A 21,323-nucleotide genomic window follows, 5' to 3' on the forward strand; every position below is an offset into this window, starting at 1 on the left:
GGAACTCTATGCATCATCTGACAAAGAATTCAAAATAATTGCTTTAAGGAAGCTCATCTGACTATAAGAGAACACAGAAAAAAAAATGACATCAGGAAAAAAATACATGAATAAAATGGGAAGTTTAGCAGAAAGATTGAAATAATTAAAAAGAACCAAATAAAAATTCTGAAACTGAATGATATAACCAATGAAATTTTAAAAGGCAATAAAAGGAATTAACAGCAAAATTAAGCAGAAGACAGAACCTGTGAATTCAAAGACTGGTTATTTTAAGATATCTGGTCAAAGCAAAAAAAAAAAGAATGAAAATGAATGAAGAAAGCTTATGGGATTTATAGAACAGCATCAAAAGAGTTCACTTTTGCATTACAGAAGTTCAAGAAGAGCCAAGCAAAATACAGGGGTAGAGGAAGCAGCAAGAAAGGCCCTGGGAACTCACTGGATCCCCAAGCAGACCACTGCTGCCAGGCATCACAGGGATCCTTCGGGAGGGCAGCCTGAGGTGCAGGCAAAATGTCACCGGGAGAAGGAAACCTCCAGCTGAAATTTGTAACAATTTGAACCAGTTGAGAAGCCTCCTGGCCAGAACTCAGGGGAGGGCATGAATCTTGTATGCAGACTCCACAGGCAGGGGAAGAACTAAAGCCCTTTTCTTTCACAGGTGGGAGGCAGGTAGCCTGGGGTAAGTTCTTAGCCCTGCTTGCCCACAGTGGGAGTGAGACTAGCCCTTTGGACTGCTTGGGAGCTGGGTGAGGCCTGTGACTACTGGCTTTCTACCACTTCCCTGACAACCTGCATGACTCAGCAGAGGGAGCCATAATCCTCCTAGGTACATAACTTCATTGACCTGGGAACCTTACCTCCCATCCCTGACAGCACTTCAGCAAGACCTACCAAAGGAAAGTTTGAGGTCAGACATGTCTAGTCCTGTCCCCACCTGATGGTCCTTCCCTACCCACCTAGGTATTGACTACAAAGAGCATATACTCTTTGAAGTTCTAGAGTCCTGCTCACTGCTGGTTCCTCTCCATTACACCACAGCTGATGCTCTCTGGAAAGTGCCACCTCCTCCCAGCAGGAGGCCAACCAGCACAAAAATAGAGCATGAAACCATCAAAGCTAAGAACCCTCTCAGAGTCCATTTCACCTCCTTGCCACCTCCATTGAAACACATGCTGGTATCCATAAATGGTTAACATCACAGAACTCTGTGCAGACAACTCCCAGTACCATCCCGGAGCTTGGTAGACTCGCTGGGTGGCTAGACCACGAAGAGAGATAACAATCACTACAGCTCAGCTCTCAGGAAGCCACATCCACAGGAAAAGGCAGAGAGTACTACATCAAGGGAACACCCTATGTGACAGAAGAATCTGAACAATACCCTTCAGCCCTAGACCTTCCCTCTGTCAGAGCCTACCCAAATGAGAAGGAACTCTGGTAATAAGAAGAAACAAGGCTCTTTAACATCCTCCAAAAATCACACTATCTCATCAGCAATGGATCCAAACCAAAAAGAAATCCCTGACTTACTCGAAAAAGAATTTAGGAGGTTAGTTATTAAGCTAATCAGGGAGGCACCAGAGAATGGTGGAGCCCAATGCAAGAAAATCCAAAAAAAGATACAAGAAGTGGAATACAACAAAAGCAGTTCTAAGAGTTAAGTTTATAGCAGTAAATGACTACATTAAAAAGGAGAAAGATCTCAAACAACCTACTGCTACACCTCAAGGGATTAGAAAACAAGAATAAGCTAAGTCCAAGGTCAATGGAAAGAAGGAAATAACAAAGTTCAAAGAAGAAATAGAGACTAGACAAGTAATAGAAAAGATCAACACAATTGAAAGTTAGTATTTTGAAAAGTTAAACAAAATTGACAAATCTAGACTGAAAAGAGAAGAGAAATCAAATGAAAATGAAAGAGGAGATATGAAAACTGATACCACAGAAATACAAGAATTATAAGAGGCTGAGACTATTATGAATAATTATACACCTACAAATTGGATAACCTTAGCAGAAATGAACAAATTCCTAACAATATACATCCTACCAAGACAGAATCATGAAGAAATAGGAAATCTGAACAGAATCATAATGAGTAAGGAGATAGAATCAGAAATGTAAAAACCTTGTCTTTAAAAGAAAAGCCCAGGACCAGATGGCTTCATGGCTGAATTCTACCAAACATTTAGGGAAGAATTAATACCATCCTTCTCAAACTCTTTCCAAAAAATTGAAGAGGAGAGAATACTCTAAACTCATTTTATGAGGCCAGCATTACTCTGACACCAAAGTCAGATAAGAATATTATAAGAAAAAGGAAATTACAGACTAATGTCCTTAATGAACATAGATGCAAAATCCTAAACATAATATTAGCAAACAAAATTCAATGGCACATTAAAAGACTTACTCATCATGATCAAGTAGAATTTATTACTGGGATGCAATGATGGTTCAATATGCAAAATTCACTAAATGTGCTTTGCCACATTAATAGAATAAAGGACAAGAACCATATGGTCATCTCAAAAGACACTGAGAAAGCATTTGATAAAATTCAACATTCTTTTATGGTAAAGCTTCTGAACAATTTAGGTGTAGAAGGAATACACCTCAACATATTAAAGGCCATATATAATAAGCCCACAGTTAACATCATACTGAAGGATGAAAAGTTGAAAGCTTTTCCTTTAAGATCAGGAATAAGATAAGGATACCTATTATTGCTGCTTCTATTCAAAGTAGTAGAAGTCCTAGCTATGATCATTATGCAAGAAAAAAGAATAAAAGGCAGCCAAGTTGGAAAGAAAGAGTGAAATCCTCTCTGCAGATGACATGAACTTATGTGTAGAAACCCCTAAAAACTCCACCACAAAACAGAAATAATAAATAAGTTTAGTAAAGTTGTAGAATACAAAATCAACATACAAAAATCAGTAGCATTTCTGTACACACACAATGAACTATCTGAAAAAGAAATCAATAAAACAATCCCATTTACACTAGCATCACAAAACTAAAATACATAGAAATAAATTTAACCAAAGAAGTCAAATATATGTACACTAAAAGCTATAGAACACTGATGAAAGAAACTGAAGAAATAATTAAAAGATTAAAAGTAAGAGTAAAAAGAATTCCATGTTCATAAATTTGGAGAGTATTGTTAAAATGTCCATACTACCCAATGTGATCTACAGATTTAATGTAACACACCTATCAAAATTTCAATGACATTTTTCACAGAAATAGAAAATGGAATCTTAAAATTCATATGGATCTGCAGAAGACCCCAAACAGCCAGAGTAACTGAGAGAAAAAAGAATAAGACTGGAAACATCACACTATCTGATTTTAAAATCTCCTATGAAGTCATAGTAATCCAAACAGCAAGGTGCTGGCATAAAAACAAATTTGACTGATGGAACAGACTGGAGAGCCCAGAAATACATGTTTGCATTTACATTCAACTGATCTTTGACAAAAGAGCTGAGAATATACAGTGGGAAAAGGACAATCTCTTCAATAAGTGAGTTGGGAAGATTGGATATCCAGATGCAGAAGAATAAAATTTAATTTTAAACTTTTAATGTATACCATATTTAAAAATCAACTCAAAATAAAGAGTTAAATGTAATTCCTAAAACTGTAAAACTACTAGAGGAAAACACAGAGGAAAAGTTCTGTGGCCATTAGTTTGGGCAATAATTTTTTAGATTTGACCTCAAAAGCATAGGCAACAATACCAAAAACAAACAGATGGAATTATATCACACTACACAGCTTCTACACAGCAAAGGAAACAATCAACAGAATGAGGAGACAATCTGTAGAATAGGAGAAAATATTTGTAAACCATATGTCCAATAAGGAGTTAATATTCAAAATATATAAAGAAGTCAGACAACTACCAATAGCAAGAAAGCAAATAACATAATTTAAAAATGGGCAAAATACCTGAATACAGATTTCTCAAACAATAACAACAACAACAACAACAAATGGCCAACAGATATGTGGGAAAATGCTCAATATCACTAACCATCAGGGAAATGCAAATTAAAATTAAAATGAGATAACCTCACACCTGTTAGTATGGCTATTATCAAAGACAAACTATAACAAGTGTTGGCAAGAATGTAGAGAAAAGAACCCTTGCACACTGCTGTGGGGATGGAAATCAGTACAGCCATTATGGAAAACAATATGGATATTCCTCAAAAATTTAAAAATAGAATGACCACTCCTACTGTTGGGAATTTATCTAAAAGAAAAGAAATCGGTATGTTGAAGAAATATCAGTACTCCTGTGGTCATTGCAGTATTACTCACAATACCAAGATGTGAAATCAACCTAAGTGTCCATCAACAGATGTCAATGGATAAAGCATCAATGGATAAAGGAAATGTAGTGTGTGTGTGTGTGTGTGTGTGTGTGTGTGTGTGTGTGTATTATTGTCCTTCACAGAGACCGTGAGGTGTTGTGTTTTTTTAGACGCTTGGGAAGAAAAAATCAATTTATGTCTATTGATACACACACACACACACACAAACACACATATATACATCTCTGTATGTGTGTATACATATATATCACACATATGTATAATGTATATAATTTCTTATAATCTATTGATATATATACACACACATACATACACATACAATGGAATACTATTCAGCCTTAAAGAAGAGGGAAATCCTGTCATGTGCAACACCACAGATAAACCTGGAGAGCATTATGCTAAGTGAAATAAACCAGGAACAGAAAGACAAATACTGTATGACCTTACTTACATGTGAAATCTAAAAAAGTCTAATTCATAGAAGCAGAGAGTAGACTGTTGGTTACCAGGGGTTAGCAGGGGAGAATCCGGGAGATGTTGGTCCAAGGGTTACAAAGTTTTAGTTAAACAGAAGGAATAGGTTCTGGATACCTATAGTAGAACGTGGTGATTATGTTAATAATAAAGTTTTTTTATATTTGAAAATTACTGGGAGTAGTATTAATAGATCTTAAATATTCTCATCACCAACAGTATGCAAGGTGATGGATATGTTACCTGCATTTAATCATTTCATAATGTGTACATATATCAAAATGTCATGTCATTCACCATAAATATTACAACTTTTATTTGTTGATTAAATCTTAAAGTTGAAACAAAATGTGGGTGTATGGTTTCTTTAATGACAAGTTTAAACCACTTATTTAAAGGAATTTTAACAATGGCTTGAATCACAACTTCACCATAAAACAGCGACATCCAGTACAGGCTTGACAGCGTAACTTCATTGCCTGCTCCAATTGAAGGCTTTCCCAGCATTTTTTTACAGAACCATAAAATATGGTGATTTAGAGATAATTAATAAACTTTATGCTTGTTGCCAAGTAGATTTATATCTGTGGTGTCACTGCAAGGTTTATTACTTAACTGCTTTGTGGAATATAAAGGGAAATCACTTGGAAAATAAAATCAAGGCAATTGGGAAACGTAACTCCTCATGGAATCATTTTCCTTATCATTCTGAAACTTGGTGTTTTTACCTTACATTATTTTCACTGGAAGTAACACTGTCCTTTAAATTCACTTCCAATCAATAGACATAAATTGATCTTTTCTTCCCAAGCATCTTAATAAAAACATACAACCTCACGGTGTCTGCGAAGAACAATAAAAATGCAGAAGCAACTGTCTTCGAATTGGGGAAATGGTCTTTTCAGTAATTCATGCTTCCTGTTTTCTTTGTAGACTGAAAAGGTAAAAATTTATTTTTCTCTGATAAGCACATTTAAAAATTCTCCTGTGAGTAATATTGGGAGAACTAACCCCAAATATTTATTTAAAGGCTATATAGAGAACGAGAGCCTTGAGATCAGATTGGGCAATGGTAAGGATAATGTGGTCTGTGCTCAGTGAGCTGCATGACGAAGAGCAGATTTTTATTACTGAGATGACTTCCACCACCGTCTCCTATCTGCTGGGTCACATCTTCAGCTAGATGCTCTGGGAATGCAAATTAATTTAATACTTGCTCCAAGAATCATTAGGGAAAGCAGATTTGTTGGAGAAGGAATTCTACTGTGGCTTCCAGAGAATTCTGTTCCTCTACTGGGGCATGATTTAAATGGCTGTGACTTGGCTCACCTTGGGAAGTGTGGATAATGTAATTTGCATGAATTCAGTCTGTTGTGCTAGATACAGCAGGGCCTCTGGCAGTGATTTGGTGTGGAGTACACCCACCAGCTCTTACAATCTAGGTTTTCCAGCACAACCACAGGACCTTAAGCCAAAGTGAAGAAGGGAAGAAGGCAGGTGATGCAGAGGAATGCAAGAATACCAAGATGCCGAGAGTGTTCAAACGGGAGTGAGAGGAGGAGAGGGAGTGATGGGGAGAAAGAGAGGATGGGAGTCAGGAGGGCTGGAAGAAGGGGATGATCCTGAAGGGTTTTCTGCATATTCAAAGGTTAAGGGGACAGACAACCTGAGAGAGCCATGGAGGAGGACCCTGACAGGTGTCCTCAGAGGGAAATGAGCTGAGAACAGAAGGGGCAACAGGGGCTGTGTTCGAACACCGTCAGGCTGAGTTAACAGCAATGAGTACAAGCAGCAGCAGTAATTCACAGCAGAGCGCTTGGCTGAGAGATGAAAAGCACCAGAGCCCAGCTCCGGTACTGCAGAAAGCACAGGAAAGGGTCTGGGGGCAAGAGTTGAATAAATACTGGACTTGAGAGGGGACCGCAAGGCTAGGTCGGATTTTATAGCACAGCAAGGAGGAGGAACAGACAGGCTTCTCTCAGGTGGTTTGGGAGCCCGGACTGTGAATGTTCTTGGAGTGAGGGAAAGAAAGCAAATAAGATCAACTGGCCAGGGTGAAGGTGGACAGAGCCAGGCTGAGAGCGGTCTGGATTTTGGGGTGAGGGATAGAATCCAGTGGGAGGTAGCCAAGGTCAGGTTTGAGGAGCTGCCGTGGGCACACGACGCAGGCACGACTGGGTCCACAGGGCATGGTGAAGACTGCCACTGACTGAGCACCTGCACTCTGCACATGCGGTACCCCCTATGACCAGCGGGGACTGTACCCCTACTGCCTGCAGGAAACACACTCCCGTGACCTGCAGGGGCTGTACCCCTACTGCCTGCAGTGGCTCATTCCCCTGCTACCTGCTGGGACTGTACCCCCATGACCTGGAGAGGCTGTACCCCTATGACCTGCAGGAGTTGTACCTTTACTGTCTTCAGGGCCTGTACCCCCTATGACCTACAAATGCTGTACCCCCTATTGCTTGCAGGGGCTGTATCCTCTACTTACAGGGTCTGTGTCCCTATGACCTGCAGAGACTATACCTTCTATAATCTGCAAAGGCTGCACCCCTATGACCTGCAGGCACTATGCCCCTATGACCTGCAAGGGCTGAACCCCTACTGCCTACAGGAGATGTACACCTACGGCCTGCCCCGGCTGTGCCCCTATGACCTGCAGATGCTGTACCCCCTACTGCCTGCAGAAGCTGTGTCCCCTACCACCTGCGGGACTGTACCTGCTAATACCTGCAGGGGCTGTGCCTGATGCTTCACACTTATTTTTAGTCTATTCCGCTCTGGATTCATCCTGTAAGGCAGAGCAATAACAAACTCTGGAATACGCTAATTCCCAGGTCATGGCCAACCTTTGATCATGACCCAATCCACTTGAGACCCCAGGAGCTGCGAAGTGATGATGGCGAAGCCTTGCTTCTCATTCCCAGGCAAGTCTGGTGAATTACACAGGTAAAGCCCTGATGTGGGGAGGAGAGACGCCCTTGGACTGGAGTATTCCTGAGACTGAAGCAAAGCCCAGCTCTCCTGCCACCTTCCCTTGGCATCGCTGGGTGTCAGCCTCCCTCCTCCACATCTCACGATCACCACCTGCCAGCGATCCCTCTACCAGAGAACCCCTGGCATCCACCACCTTCCTCACACCACTGCCCTGCCCAGGCCCCACCCTCCCTCCCCATGTCTTGCCTGAAAATACGCTACCAGCTCCCAGCCTGGCTTTTGACCTTAGAACAAGGTTACCCTTCGCCGCATCCACAGTTCATCTTTCCTTAGGCTCCTCTTTGGTGCCTCCGCCTCCCTGCCCACCCCCATTTTACCGTTCACTCATAGCTAAACTGCACGTCCCCAGCCTGCTTTCATCACTGTGCGTTCCTCTCCTCACCTGCCCCGCCCTGTCCGCATGGTTCTCCCCCACGTCGGGAACCTTCCTCCCCCAGGTGGGAGCAAGGCTACCATCTATGTTTCCACAACAACCGTGGCAAACCCCTTTCATGGCACTATGAGAATCCTACGACCACTGCCTCTTCACCTGCCTGCCTCCCCACAAGGTGGGCAGACCGGGAACTGTGCCTAGCACTGTGTGGGTTCTCAAACAAGGAATGCTGAAGAGATGGTTAAAGAAGTTCCTTCTCTCACTGCTAGAGCCGTGGGAAGGTGGCCCAGGTGGCTCCCGGGTGAGGACAGAGACTTATGCATTGTATTTATTGGCTCTGAGAGTTCAAACCACAGGTGACGATATAGTCAAGACAGGTTACAGATTCTAGCTAGGACCTTGACAATGCTGCTCCCTGGTCCCTCTAGAGTCCCCAGTTGTTCATGAAAATTTTCCTGCCTCTGGACAAGGAGCCCTAACTCTAATTAACAGTCACACACGTGCATGTACACATGTGCCTGTGAACGCACATGAAGTACTCTTCCCTCAGTCTCAAAGGTCCTCAGAATTCACTAGCTAACACAAAGTACAGCTGGCTCCCTGTCTCACCATAGTCATCCCCTGAAAGTGCAGGGACTAGCTTCTCTGGCATTGGTAGCTACCAGGCTCCCACCTGAACCTCTCAGGTCTGTTCCTGAGCCAAGACTGCTTGACAAGCCCTGATCAGAGGCAGCTACCCCAGCACCAAAAGGAAATAGGAGTCTTCTTTTTAGCAGACGCCTTGACACTGTAGCCAGAGCTCGTTCACGCATATGATTTATTAACTAATTTAGCATGTAAGAAAAACATCTGCATTTTGCTTTTATCATCTTGCCAGCAGACAGGCTGAAGACAAGATGTATACTGCAGACTTGTTTAATGGGACCTTAAACATTCCTTCTCACTTGCCCAAGCTTGCGTGAGGCTCTGGTTTCAGAGGCTGTCTGATTTCACTGACCTAACACAAACAAACACAAAAGTAAAGCTCTCATCAACACATAAATACCGCAGGGATGGTCAGGGTGGCCATAAAACCCATGTTGACCAAGCCCCACTTGGAGAGTGTGCTGGTTGCCAGGACTGTCTTGGAATTTGGGGAGTAAAAGGTGCTCAGTTAACATTCTGAACTAAGCCTGGTTACCTCTTATTACATACAATTTTAAGATTTTCATTTAAAGAAATGTGAACTTGTAAGGATATTTGTTTTGGGCAAACATCACGATTAGATGATATTATGAATAGAACAGTGTCTCCCCACAAAAAGATACGATTAAGTCCTAATTTCCCATAACTCTGAAAGTGACTTCTTGGGAAATAGGGTCTTTGCAGAAGTAATCAAGTTAAAATGAGGTCAGACTGCATGAGGGTAGACCCTAATCCAATGACTGTTGCCTTTATGAGAAAATAAAATTTGAACACAGAGACACAAACGCAGGGAAGATAGTCACGTGGAGACAGAGGGAGGGACCGCAATGCTGTATTTACAAACCAAGGACTGTCCATGACCGCAGGAAGCCACCAGGAGCAGGGAGGGAGCCGGACACAGGACTTCCCACTGAGCCTGTAGGAAGTAACCAACCCTGTGGAAACTCTGACTTTGACTTCTGGCCTCCAGAACTGCAAGAAAAGAACTTCCTGGGCTTGTTTTCTTATTTTTTTTTTCTTTCTTTTTTTTTTTTTTTTTTTTCTGAGGCAGGGTCTTACTCTGTTGCCCAGGCTGGAGTGAAGCAATGTGACCATGGCCCACTGCAGCCACAGCCTAGCCAGGCTCAGGTGATCCTCGCACCTCAGCCTCCCAAGTAGCTGGGACTACAGGCATGCACCGTCACGCCTGGCCAATTTGTGTACTTTTCTAAGCGAGCTCAGGGAGGACAGAAACCTCCCGGGAAGCAGAAGGGCAAAAGCTCGCTTGACCTTGATTTTGAGTACAAATACAGACTGTGAAAGCGGGGCCTCGCAGAAAACAAAAACAGAAACTATTTTTGTACTTTTTGTAGAGACAGGGTTTCTCCATGTTATCCAGGCTGGTCTTGAACTCCTGGGCTTAAAGGATCCACCCACTTCGGCTTCCCAAAGTGCTGGGATTACAGGCGTGAACCACCGTGCCCCACCAGTTCCTGTTCTTTTAAGCCCCTGTGTTTGGTAATTTACCGCAGCAGCCCCAGGAAACCAATATAAATGGCCAAGACCACATTGCCTCTGGCGTTTGGGATGATGGTGTCCCAGACCACTTGTGGCCAGCAGAACGGCACAGCCGGGAGGTGCTGGCCCAGGAGAGGAGGAGCTCAGTGCAGGTTCCCTAAGCTCTCTGGGTCTCCATCTCTTCCCACACAAAACAAAGGGACCTGGCTGGAGAGGAAGCCCTCGGTGCCATTTTGTGTGTGTATGTGAATGTCCTGAGCGCTAAAGAGGCATCATTCTGTATCATTCTATATTTGTTGACCACAGATTTGGTAGCCTAACCATTCTCTCAAGTAGGATCTTCAGAACTATTAAGGGTGAGTGTTCCATACAGCCTGGGCACCACCACACAACACTGCCCAGGGTAGGCACTGAAGACCCCAGAGGTTTCCTGTGCTGGCGTGGGTCCTCACAGCAACTTGAGAAGTCTGTGCCTGAACCCACTTTTCTCTTTATTGGGCCAGAGACAAAACAGCCTCCTGGAGAATGTATCCCCATCGAGCCTGTATCTGCCAACGGGCTTACAACATTGGCTGGAGACACGTTTTCCCGTGGGGAACTCTGCACATCCCCTTTTGCTGGTATACTGGAAATTGTCATGAGGAGGGAGCAGCAGGTGTCTTGGCAAATATTTAGCCACGGAGAAGGAACCATTCAAATTCATCCTTCCCCAAGGTCTTTAGACAGCTCCACTAGCAGAGCTCTGGGTGGAGGGAAGGAGACTTCGCCTGCCCATAGACTGGGGAGGTTCATGGGAATTCTATTACAACACCCTTTTCCTCAGTCCCTCAGGCACCCGGAATAAAATCCTGGTAATGTTTGCTAAGCTGCACTTTATTGAATATGGTTATTTACCCAAAAGACTTTTAGTCAGAGTTACACTCATGATTTCACCTCCTAGGGGCCAAAACATTTTTCTAGGAAGAAAGATCTCATTCCTCTATCCAAAGGAATAAAAACTGGGGTTTCTCCAGGCCTCTACATTTTAAGATTTGGGTTGGCAGGCACTAGGTATGTGCTCTGATGCTCCCCATCCTTACCCTCATTTCTTTTTGTTATTCTTGCTAGTTTAATAGTCTGTTTATGAGCTCCATGAAGAAGGGACTGAGGTCAGTCTTGCTCCCAGCATGGCACCCAGAGAAGGTTCCTGATAACTCCTTCTCCAGTGAGTGAATAAGTGCCCTCCCTCACAGGGTCAGTGTGACACTGGCCTCCCAGTGCTGGGAAGCTCGCCATGCATTCTCCAGCCTCACAGCAGGAAAGGAGTTTCAAGATGACGAATGTTGATGTAGACAAGCTGGAGTCAACCTCTCACCCCGAGATCTGTTTTGCAATCTATAAAGGGCAAAGGGGATCTCTTGCAAATATCTGTTAGGAGCCAAGATTTTGAACTTGCTACCCTGGCTGCTACAGTGGTGTGGCTTCTTTCCCAGCTATGATGGTAAATTTGTGTCCCAAGTTATTTCTGCTGAGTTCAATGCCCATATGTGATCTCTCAAATGGGCTGGCTCCAACAACAGGCTTTATGATGCTGAGGGTCAACCACCCGGAGCCATCATGGGTTCTGTGTATATCACTTGCATTATTTGGGACCATCACCCCTGAGTGAAGGCTCCAGGCCCGGGAACCCCCCCACCCCTGGTCTTTTCCAGTCCCCACAAGTCCCCTGCAGCTTACCACTCAGAGGATGGGGAACCGTGAACTGCTTCTTGCTGGTGCGGACGGGAAGGAGGCTCTGCTTCTGCCTCAGGTGGTCCTTCTGCTGGGCTTTCCTCTGCTGGACCATGTGTTCAAGCTTTTTCAGCCGTTCTTGTGAGCGAGAAATGAACTGAGGCTTACGAACTTCCAGGGCTTCCTATGCAAAGAAAATATGTCATTTTTAAGAGCAGTGACACAGAAAGGCAACACATCTGTCTGATGTGGCCAAGAAGCCGATGGGAAGCACAACACTCAGAGACCAAAAGGCATCATGCAAAAGCACCTCATGATTTTCTTCCACGCCCTTGTGTAAAGAGGGTAACAGGCATGTTGACACCACAGGTCCTGGGGGTCAGGCCTGGCCAGCACCGAGGCCCCTGCTGCAGCAGGATCAACCAGCAGCTGGCGTTAAAGCCAGGAGTGCAGAGCAATATCTGCCCATTCATCCTTCTACCCTGCTGAGTCATTTGTTCCCAAAGACCAAAATCCAAGAGCCCTACATTCTGTATTCCAAAGAGACATGGGTGGGGAGGGAATGGAGGTGCTGAGTCACTTGCTTCTGTTGCACTTGGAAATCCCAGGAAGCACAGACACAGATCATCTGCTCAGTGTGAAAAATATGCCCTTTCAGGAGGACCACAGCTGTGGCTAAGGAAAATAGCTCCTCCTTCTGGGTAGAATGAGCTGGGAGGAAACCTTTGCCCATGCAGAAGACTCAGCTCCACAAGCCACGCTGGAGTCCCTGTATATCCACTTCCGCCTCTGCTCTCCCACTTCCATGCACCAAGCTACTCACACAGGTCTCCTGAACAAGACTCACTGCCGTTCCGCTCCATGCCAGACACTGGGCTGGGTGCTCCACATGTATTCATCACCTCTTGGGAGTCCCACATCAATTCAAGAAGGCAGGCCATATTTCTTTGCATTTGACAGATGCAAAGCGGTAGTTTGGTAGATCACATGGTAACACTTCATTCATGGCAGCCCTGTTCTTCTCCTGCACTGCCTTTTATGGTTTTAACTTACTATTCCTGGAGTGTCTTTGCTCAAGTTGTCCCCAGCCTGAAGTACCACCCATAGCCATTGGCTCAAGTTCCACCTACCTCAGGAAGCCCTATTGAAACGCCCTGTTCAGCCAGAGATGGCACTTCACCAACAGCCTTGAGCAACAGTGAGTCACACATTTACCTCCGTGCTAGGCTGTGAGCTACAGGAAGTCATGGGCCATGTCTCATTGACAATGCATCACTCACACAGTAGGAGTCCTGCACATATATGCTCAGCAAAGGCCCACTGGGCATACTGCCATGACAGAAACGTTCCTCTGCCCCCTTCTTCTTCCTCTGGGAGCTCAGAGTGCCTAGGGGGAGGCAGCATGGGCTCAGTCTGTGCCACGTATGTACCCCTGGCAGCTATGCTGGGAAAGGAGTCTTCTTGGCCAGCTCCCTCCATGGTGCCAGCCACAGGAACAGAGAACCAAAAGGTATAAGTCACTGGGTATGCTGAAGCTTCAAGAGAGTTCCGTGTCTAAAGAGATGACCCCTAGGAACAGCCCGGTAGCTCAGGTGTGGCAGCTGCCTTGGCTGCCCACCCCACCAAGAATGGCCTTGGAGACTTTGAGGGCACTATGAATGCCTCACTCAGGTCCCCTCAAGGTCCCCTGGGTACAGGAGCCAGCCAATGGAGCCATCTCCACTACTGCAACTGCAGAGGGTTTGCAACCTCATTAAGTGCCTTCTAAGAAGGCGTGGCTAGCTGGGCAATACAGTTAGCAGAGGTTTTCTCTGAGGTGGTTTGCCCTCCTAATTTGTATCTCTCTGTATTTTTTAAACGTTATAAAATGTATGCATACTACTTCTGCAAAAAGATGCCAAAGGAAAACTTGCCTATCCTTCTATTCCTGACCATGTGTCCTTGGGCAACTTCATCGCTCAAAGCCTCAACGTCTTCATATGAAGGCACTGAGATCTGGAGCCCCTATAGGCTCCTGCCTCCTGCGTGGATTGGAGGCACTGATGCCTAGGAAGTGACCTGTGGGATGCTGGAGCATCCATCACTGCTCCTGTCACTGTCACTACTGATAGTACTTGATCTTCATTCTAATCTGGAGGAGTCAGTGTCATTATCTCCATTATTCAAACAGTGACACATGGCCTGGAAAGCTTAGGGGACCTGCCCAGTTATACAGTTGCTATGAAGTGAAGTCAGGTGGTGGAAGTAAGGTTGTGGCTCACGAACTCCCCAGGAAATCTCTCCCCTTGGCAGGAATCAAGCCAGGACACACAGAAGGCCTTACTTGCAAGGTCAAGGATCTTGCAGGCATTTGCTGAGGCTCAGAACAGTCTTCAGACAGGCCAGGGCTCCCTGCTCCCTCGGGGGGTGCTGGCGAGGGTGCTGCTGGGGAGGGCTCAGGCGTGGTGGGGTCCTCACTCTTCTTATATTCCTTTATTTTTACAACCAAGTCACAGCACGTGTAATCTCCTAGGAGAGAAGATTTAGAATCCCATTTAGAGGGCACCAGGTGATTTTCTCCTGACTCCTCAATACCATTAGACACAGAAGACAATTTTGAAAATAGAAACGCCAGTGGATTATTAATGGGCCTCGTTAAGCTGACGAGATCATGCGAGCCTCATCACAGAGCCCCCGACCGCCCTGGTCACAAGCAAGAATGTTTGCATTCAGCCAGACTTCACGACCAGCTAATTATGCCAGGGAGGTATTCCCTAGTCTTCCGATGGTCAGGATGGCTTTGCTCAAAATGAAAGAAACTTTTCTATTCAATGCTTCATATTAAGTGTGTCCTGTCCAATTATTACAGTTCGGTTGCTTTGGGACAGTGTATTAATCTACCTAGTGCTTGCTACACTAATGATATAAGGACAGGGCACTGGTATTCAATTACAGAGCCCTCCCCTGTACTTGCTGGAGACAACCACTGGCTTGGCATAAGTAATTGGAATGACTTCTCTCTCAAGGCTGGTTTTGGCCTCTTCCTGGGGCCATTTTGATTTTCCCTTGTGGAAAAGGTCAGGAAATGAATGGACGCCACAGCACCTCAGGCAGGAGCATTTCTGATGGATTGGGGATTAATGTGTATTCGCTGGGCACTTACTGGCCTCAGCCTGCAAAACATCACCCTTCACTCTGTCCTTAGCCCACCCTCCAGATGAGCTCATGACGTGCCTCACTGTACCTTCCCTCAACACAGCTCCCCGAAAGCACCCCAGTTCTGAAACGCACTGCAGCCTCTCCCTCGCCCCTCACCCATGTGCTCACCTATCTCCATAAAGCCCCTTAGATTCCTCTGCCCAGTGGACTCCTACCTCGAGGCTGAGTCAGTTCAAACCTTCCAAAAGCCTCCCTCCACTTCCCAAGGCAGGACCCATCCCTGCCTCTGCTATGCCACCCCAGAGAACACACATTGCTCATTCAGCAGCATTCATTATCAAGTAGGGTTGGAAGATGATATTTTAACCCCACAAGCTTATGACTCCCTGGAGGGCTGGACCATATCATACACACCCTGCATCTCTGCACAGCACAGGCTAGGTGTCCAAAAGGAGCTCATTCTGTAGAATGAGTGGAGAGGTGGCCTTCTGGAGGCTCACGGGTCCATGGGAGGCATCTCCATGATTACAACGACTGCAACGACTACCACTCACCATTCGCACCTGGGTCCTCCCTAGCCTGGGTCAGCTGTCCAACCTCTGCTCAAAACCCACCCACAGTTCCTGTTACCTACAAGCCCAAGCCAGCTGGACTTTTCATGGCTGTTCATGGTGGATGTCGCACCTGCGGCTGTCGCTTCGGCGTCTCTACCAACAGCACACCACTCAGAAGGTCTCCAGCCATGTTCTTTCATTTTTCTGAGCATTTGCTCCGGTTCCTTCTGGAAGATTTCCCTGTGACAACCCTCCCCCGCCACCCCCATCCCCGCTGCAACCCCTTCAGGCTTAACACTAGCCTCAGCTCCCCTCCTGCAGAGTTAATGTTGGCTTCTGCCATACTGTTTCCATGTCTTCTTGGAAGCACTTTTTCTAGCTCACCCTGTGCACAGGGAAGGAAGCCACAGCTGCTCTGCCTCCTTCTCTGCGATTCTCCCCAGCACCAGAACCAGAAACCCAAGGGCCAACCCTAACACTCGCACCTATTCACTGCTCAGAGACCCCTCCATTGGATCCTGAGCGTCTCTGCGGCCACAGCCCCTCCTGCACAGTAATGCCACGCCCTCCTCGCTGGCCGGGCCTCAGCCCCCACCACGCTCCTCTCCCATCTGTCCCCCACATTGCGCACGAGACAGTAGTTTCCTCTCGAGCAAATCTAATTATGTCTCTTCCCCTTCAAAGGCTTGGCTCTCCCTTCAATCCAGACTTCCTAAGTGGGCTTAGAAAGGCCTTGCGACCTGACCCACGTGACCCCTGCAGACTCATGACAGTCACTGCCACCCCCACAACTCCTGCGTCCTGGCCCCCCGACCCTCTACAGGTCCCCAAATCAACCCTGTTCTTCCCTTCAGCTCCTTGCTTCGAGGGTGCCTTTCCCTTAGGCTGCAAATCTCTTTCAAATCAAGTCTGATTTGAAAACGTCAAGTTCCTGCTCAAAGTCACTTCCTTGCAAAGATGCCTCTGCACAGACCCTCCTCGAAGTATCGGGGCCATTCTCGGCCTCTCTATGGTCCACCACAGACACAGCTATGCCGCTGTTTCCTGTACCAACTGAGAGCCCAGAGGACAGGGGATACCAAGCACAGTGCCTGGCATACAGTAGGTGTTTAATAAATGCTTCCGTAAACAATTAAGAGCTAGGGATTAACTTGGGTTCCAAGTGAAATGACTTTTCTCAATTGCCATAAACCATTTACATTTCACAACCCAAGCTGCTGTCTTTCTTTCTATTCTTTTCCATAGTGCTTTGAGAACATCTTTACAGTGATAGAAAATCTAAAGTTTCTTGCTGACGTAACTGGCACCACAGGACATTTTTCAAATGTGTTCTTGCTTCCTGTTCTATATCATTGTTCATTGTACCGTTTAGTAGTGGTCAGCAACTGACCTCCAGAGAAACGATGACTGGGTTCTAATTCTTGGTTTCTTCCTCTGTGGGAGGCTGAGTTTGGGACCTACCTTTTGGGCATGTGAGTTCCAGTGTCTCATGCTTGTTAAGCACTGGGCACATGTGGGAGCCTCACCCCTTAGCCATTATGCCTGTTAGGTAGTCACAGGGCCACGGTTGCCCCAGCAGACCTGCTGCCTTCAGAGCAGCCACACACATCTGCATCTCTACCCTTCCTTGGATGAGCCCAGGAAGGTGCTGTGCACATGTGTGTGGTCTTCTCTCAGCCTCAGAGGATACTGGCCTTACACACAGTGGGACTGAAAATCCCTGACCCACCCTAGGGCTGCCTCCTGGGTGCTTGGGAGGTTATTACTTGGCAACCATTTAAACTTGCTGGCCCTGTCCCCTCTCTGCTCTCCCATTTGGAGAAGGGGAGGCTTCGTCAGGTGAACGGTATGCAAGAGGTTCAGGTAGGCACACAACCACTTTCCATCGAATGTCTAGACAGAACGATCTCACCCACTGCGCCCTCGCTCCTTACCTTGGGGGAACTTGCTTTCTATTTGAATGTCATTGTCTTCCTGCGGAGATGCGCATACATCTTGTAAGGGGCAAAGAAACCCAGGAAAAGGGATTCTGGGTTTCAGGAAGCTTTGACGTCGTCTCTCAGTGGGCTCAGAAAGGTCTCTAGACAGACAGTCATCACTTGGAGAGCTATCCCCAAAGGGAAGGAAATGTTTAGTGGGCTTCTGTTCCACTGGAGGAGCAGACAGAGTCAGGCATGCTTCTCCTGGTTGCCTCTTGCTGCTTCCAGAAAATACTTTTGTGTGTACTAAAAATAAAATGAGAGTTGTGCTCAAAATCTCTGATGAATCCAATCTAATGTACTGACTTCTACCCCATGGTGCTTTCCTGGGGACAGACTTGAGGGCTACAGCACTGCAAGGTCAGTTAGGAGCTCCATTTGTATACAGTGCTGTGGGCGTGAAAGAGACTGTGCTCGGTGGTATCCTTAGGAACTCATAGTACACTCTCTGCAGTGAGCAATACAGTGAGTGAGTTAGCATTTTGATTCTGGGGTCAGAATACCTGAGTCCAAATCCTACCTCTGCTACATTTAAACTATCCAGCCTCATCTATAAAATTGGGCTGAGGTAATAATATGATGGGCTAATAATGTTAAATTATTTAATTTATTATATTATTTATGTTTCTGTAATAGGTATGTATTTCTATAATAAACCATACAATTTATATAATTTATATATTTTATATAACATGTCTATATTATATAACTCTTAAATATGAAAACAGATAACATTATAAAGAAATAGTAATGTACATAGAGTGTTTAGCACAGTAGCTGATGCACAGTCAGCTTTAAATAAATGTCCGTTATGATTACTATTGCAGAAGCATTGGTGCCGAGTTACGTACTATGGCAAACACAGAGGTAGGAAACAATTTATCGGGTCAGTGTGTGTAGCTCTATAAAGCAGTGGATTTAAAGACATACAGCGTGTGGCTTGTTTCCATGTTGTACTATCAGAAGCCTGGAAGCCACTGTATGTCCATTGATAGGGACTAGTTAAATAAATTTTGGTACATCCATGCTCTGCAACAATTAGAAAGAATGAGGCAGCTGCTCTTGGGTGGATGTGGGTTAATCTGTAAGATACATTATTCAGTGAACAAAGCAAAATGCAGGGCAGCGTGCTTCCCCAGTAAATGCTTCTAGACTCATAGCTCTCAAAGGACGCAGAAGATGCGGGAGACTGTCGTCTCAGGAGAGGACAAAGTAACATGAGGAATTGGGAGTGGAAGACAGAATTTCTTTTCACCACCCATTTTGTACTCTTTGATTTTTTTAAACCTCCATTATTTTGGAATGCCCTATAAAGTAACTCTATAAAGAGTTACTCAATTTTAAATAAGGGAGGAACTACATATTGGGAATCCCTGGAATAATAAAAGTTATGACAATATTCCTGCTGTACTTTCTCAAATGTCTTATGTATAAAAAGAAATTGAACTCTTGACTATCTGGCTCTGGTAATAACACCAACCGCTCTCATCAATTTCTCAGAAATCTGCAATTTTCCCACCCCCTCTGTCCTGGAGTCCCCACTGTTCCAGCCAGTGGGAGCAGGCTGTGTGGAGTGGAGCCAGGCTGTGTGGTATACAGCGAGGAGCAAAGACTCTAGGGCAAGAGGGTCCCCAGAGCACCTTCCTGGTTGTAGAATCCAGCACAGGTGAGGCCACCTGAGAACCATCAATTTTCTTATTCACCAAAAGGGGGAACCCAGTTTTCCATGTTCTTATACACAAATAAACAGAATGTAGGTAAAAAGTACCTACAGGCCCCAGGGTCGGATACATAGGAAGTACCAAAAATAAGGAAATTGTTATTAGCCTTTGCCATTTGGAGACGTTTGTCTACCTATTGTAAAGTTGGCTTTGCTAAATTGTACAGAAAAATGTTTCCAAATGTTTACTTCAAAACATTGATTCTGTTTAAGAATAAAAAATATTGCAGACAGAAAAGGTCTGAAAATAGCCATACATTACGCTTTTGCTTTTTTTTTTTTTTTTTTGGAGACAGAGTCTCACTGTGTCACCCAGGCTGGAGTGCAGTGGTGCGATCTCGGCTCACTGAAACCTCTGCCTCCTGGGTTCAAGTGATTCTCCTGTCTCAGCCTTTCGAGGAGCTGGAATTACAGGTGTGTGCCACCATGCCCGGCTAATTTTTTTTGTATTTTTAGTAAAGACAGGGTTGCACCATGTTAGCCAGGATGGTCTCGACCTCCCGCCCTCGTGATCTGCCCACCTTGGCCTCCCAAAGTGTTGGGATTATAGGCATGAGCCACCACACTCCGCCACGTTACTTTCTTTTATTGAAGCTCGCTGATAGAATCAAAAACCAAATTAGTTATCAATGATGCTGTCTCAATCTGCCAGGTAATATGGATCCATCCTGGAGTTAATTTTTTAAATTAATGTAATTATTTATAGATTTATAGACATCAACCGATCAATATTTTTATCTATCTATCTACCTATCTGTCTATCTATCTATCTATCATCTATTTATCTATCTCTGGTTTATTGTAAATTTTTATGTGAACGATCCTGTATAAGTCAGATGTTCAGGCTATGACTTGAAAGAGTTAAACTAACTCAGAGAAAGTAGAAGGTAGTTAGTGTACTGGAGAAAAGGAATTCACAGGCAAAGAGGACTTTCCTGACAACTGATTGATCAGGTCTTATTTCGCGCATTCTGAAACGTACAATCGTCAGCCGTGCAGTCACCCAGAGGTGGGCCCTCACAGGACAAGGCGGCACGTATGCTCTTTTCCTCCCAGGCACTCCATGTGCAGATGGGACTGGGAGTTCTCTGCTCAAGCCCAATATTCTAAACTGCATCACTCTGGTGAGGACCCACGGCCACCGCAGGCTCTGCCCATCTTGAGAGAAGCCTACGGAAGCAGCCACCTATCCCAGGAATTTCCGTTTATTGGACTGGCACTTAAAGCCCCCCTCCTGAGTCTAACACATGGAGAGGGCTGTGCCATCCTGAGTGTCCTTTAAATAGAAACGTTCCCCATGTCCCCTTTTCTCAAGTTCGTTGACACGCCATAGTGCCACAATCTCACAAATTTGCTTATCCCAGAATTGAGCAGTAGGAAGTGAACAAAAACCAAGAGATTCTGCCAACAGTTGTAAATGCCTTCTATTGAGCTCATACCCTTTCATGTCCTTGACTCACAGAAGAGCCCATTGGGTCACGATGCAGTGCCCATTTATGCTTTCCTCAAGTTCATTTTATTGTGAAATACATTATATTTACAACATAAAGATATTGAATATACTAAACAGAGCACCCACAAAGAAGCAGACTCTTCCCCGGGCTTCAGACATATGAGCTGCTCTTGGATGATTCCCACCCACATTCTACAAGACAGGACCATTCACCTCAACTGTGGGTCACTCCATTCATTCCTCTTGTCTCTAATCTTTCCACCTATGTAGGTACCCCTAACCAACAGGTTTTTATACCAAAATTCCAACTAGCGCGCGCAAAGCTAGCTATTTTAAGGAAGGACATCATTGCATCTGTTAGGCAAAAGCTTCCAGAGGAGGCTTCA

The 21,323-nt window shown here is 45.1% G+C and overlaps 1 protein-coding gene across 3 annotated transcripts in view; it reads right to left on the reverse strand.

Annotated features, from left to right (window-relative positions):
* C12H10orf90 (chromosome 12 C10orf90 homolog) overlaps positions 1-21,323 on the reverse strand; it is a 238,457-nt gene that overhangs the window by 19,730 nt on the left and 197,404 nt on the right. For 2 of the 3 annotated variants that reach the window (XM_039465165.2, XM_074383075.1), the window contains 2 exons: positions 14,417-14,601; positions 12,100-12,277 (listed from right to left, as the gene is read on the reverse strand). In XM_039465165.2, the coding sequence (XP_039321099.1) occupies positions 12,100-12,277; positions 14,417-14,601 (363 nt within the window). Of the gene's footprint in view, positions 1-12,099; positions 12,278-14,416; positions 14,602-17,719; positions 18,011-21,323 lie in introns of all 3 variants that reach the window. The other variant, XM_003922100.4, reaches the window with a different exon arrangement.

This window comes from Saimiri boliviensis, chromosome 12, assembly GCF_048565385.1.
Source record: "Saimiri boliviensis isolate mSaiBol1 chromosome 12, mSaiBol1.pri, whole genome shotgun sequence".
NCBI lineage: Eukaryota > Metazoa > Chordata > Mammalia > Primates > Cebidae > Saimiri > Saimiri boliviensis.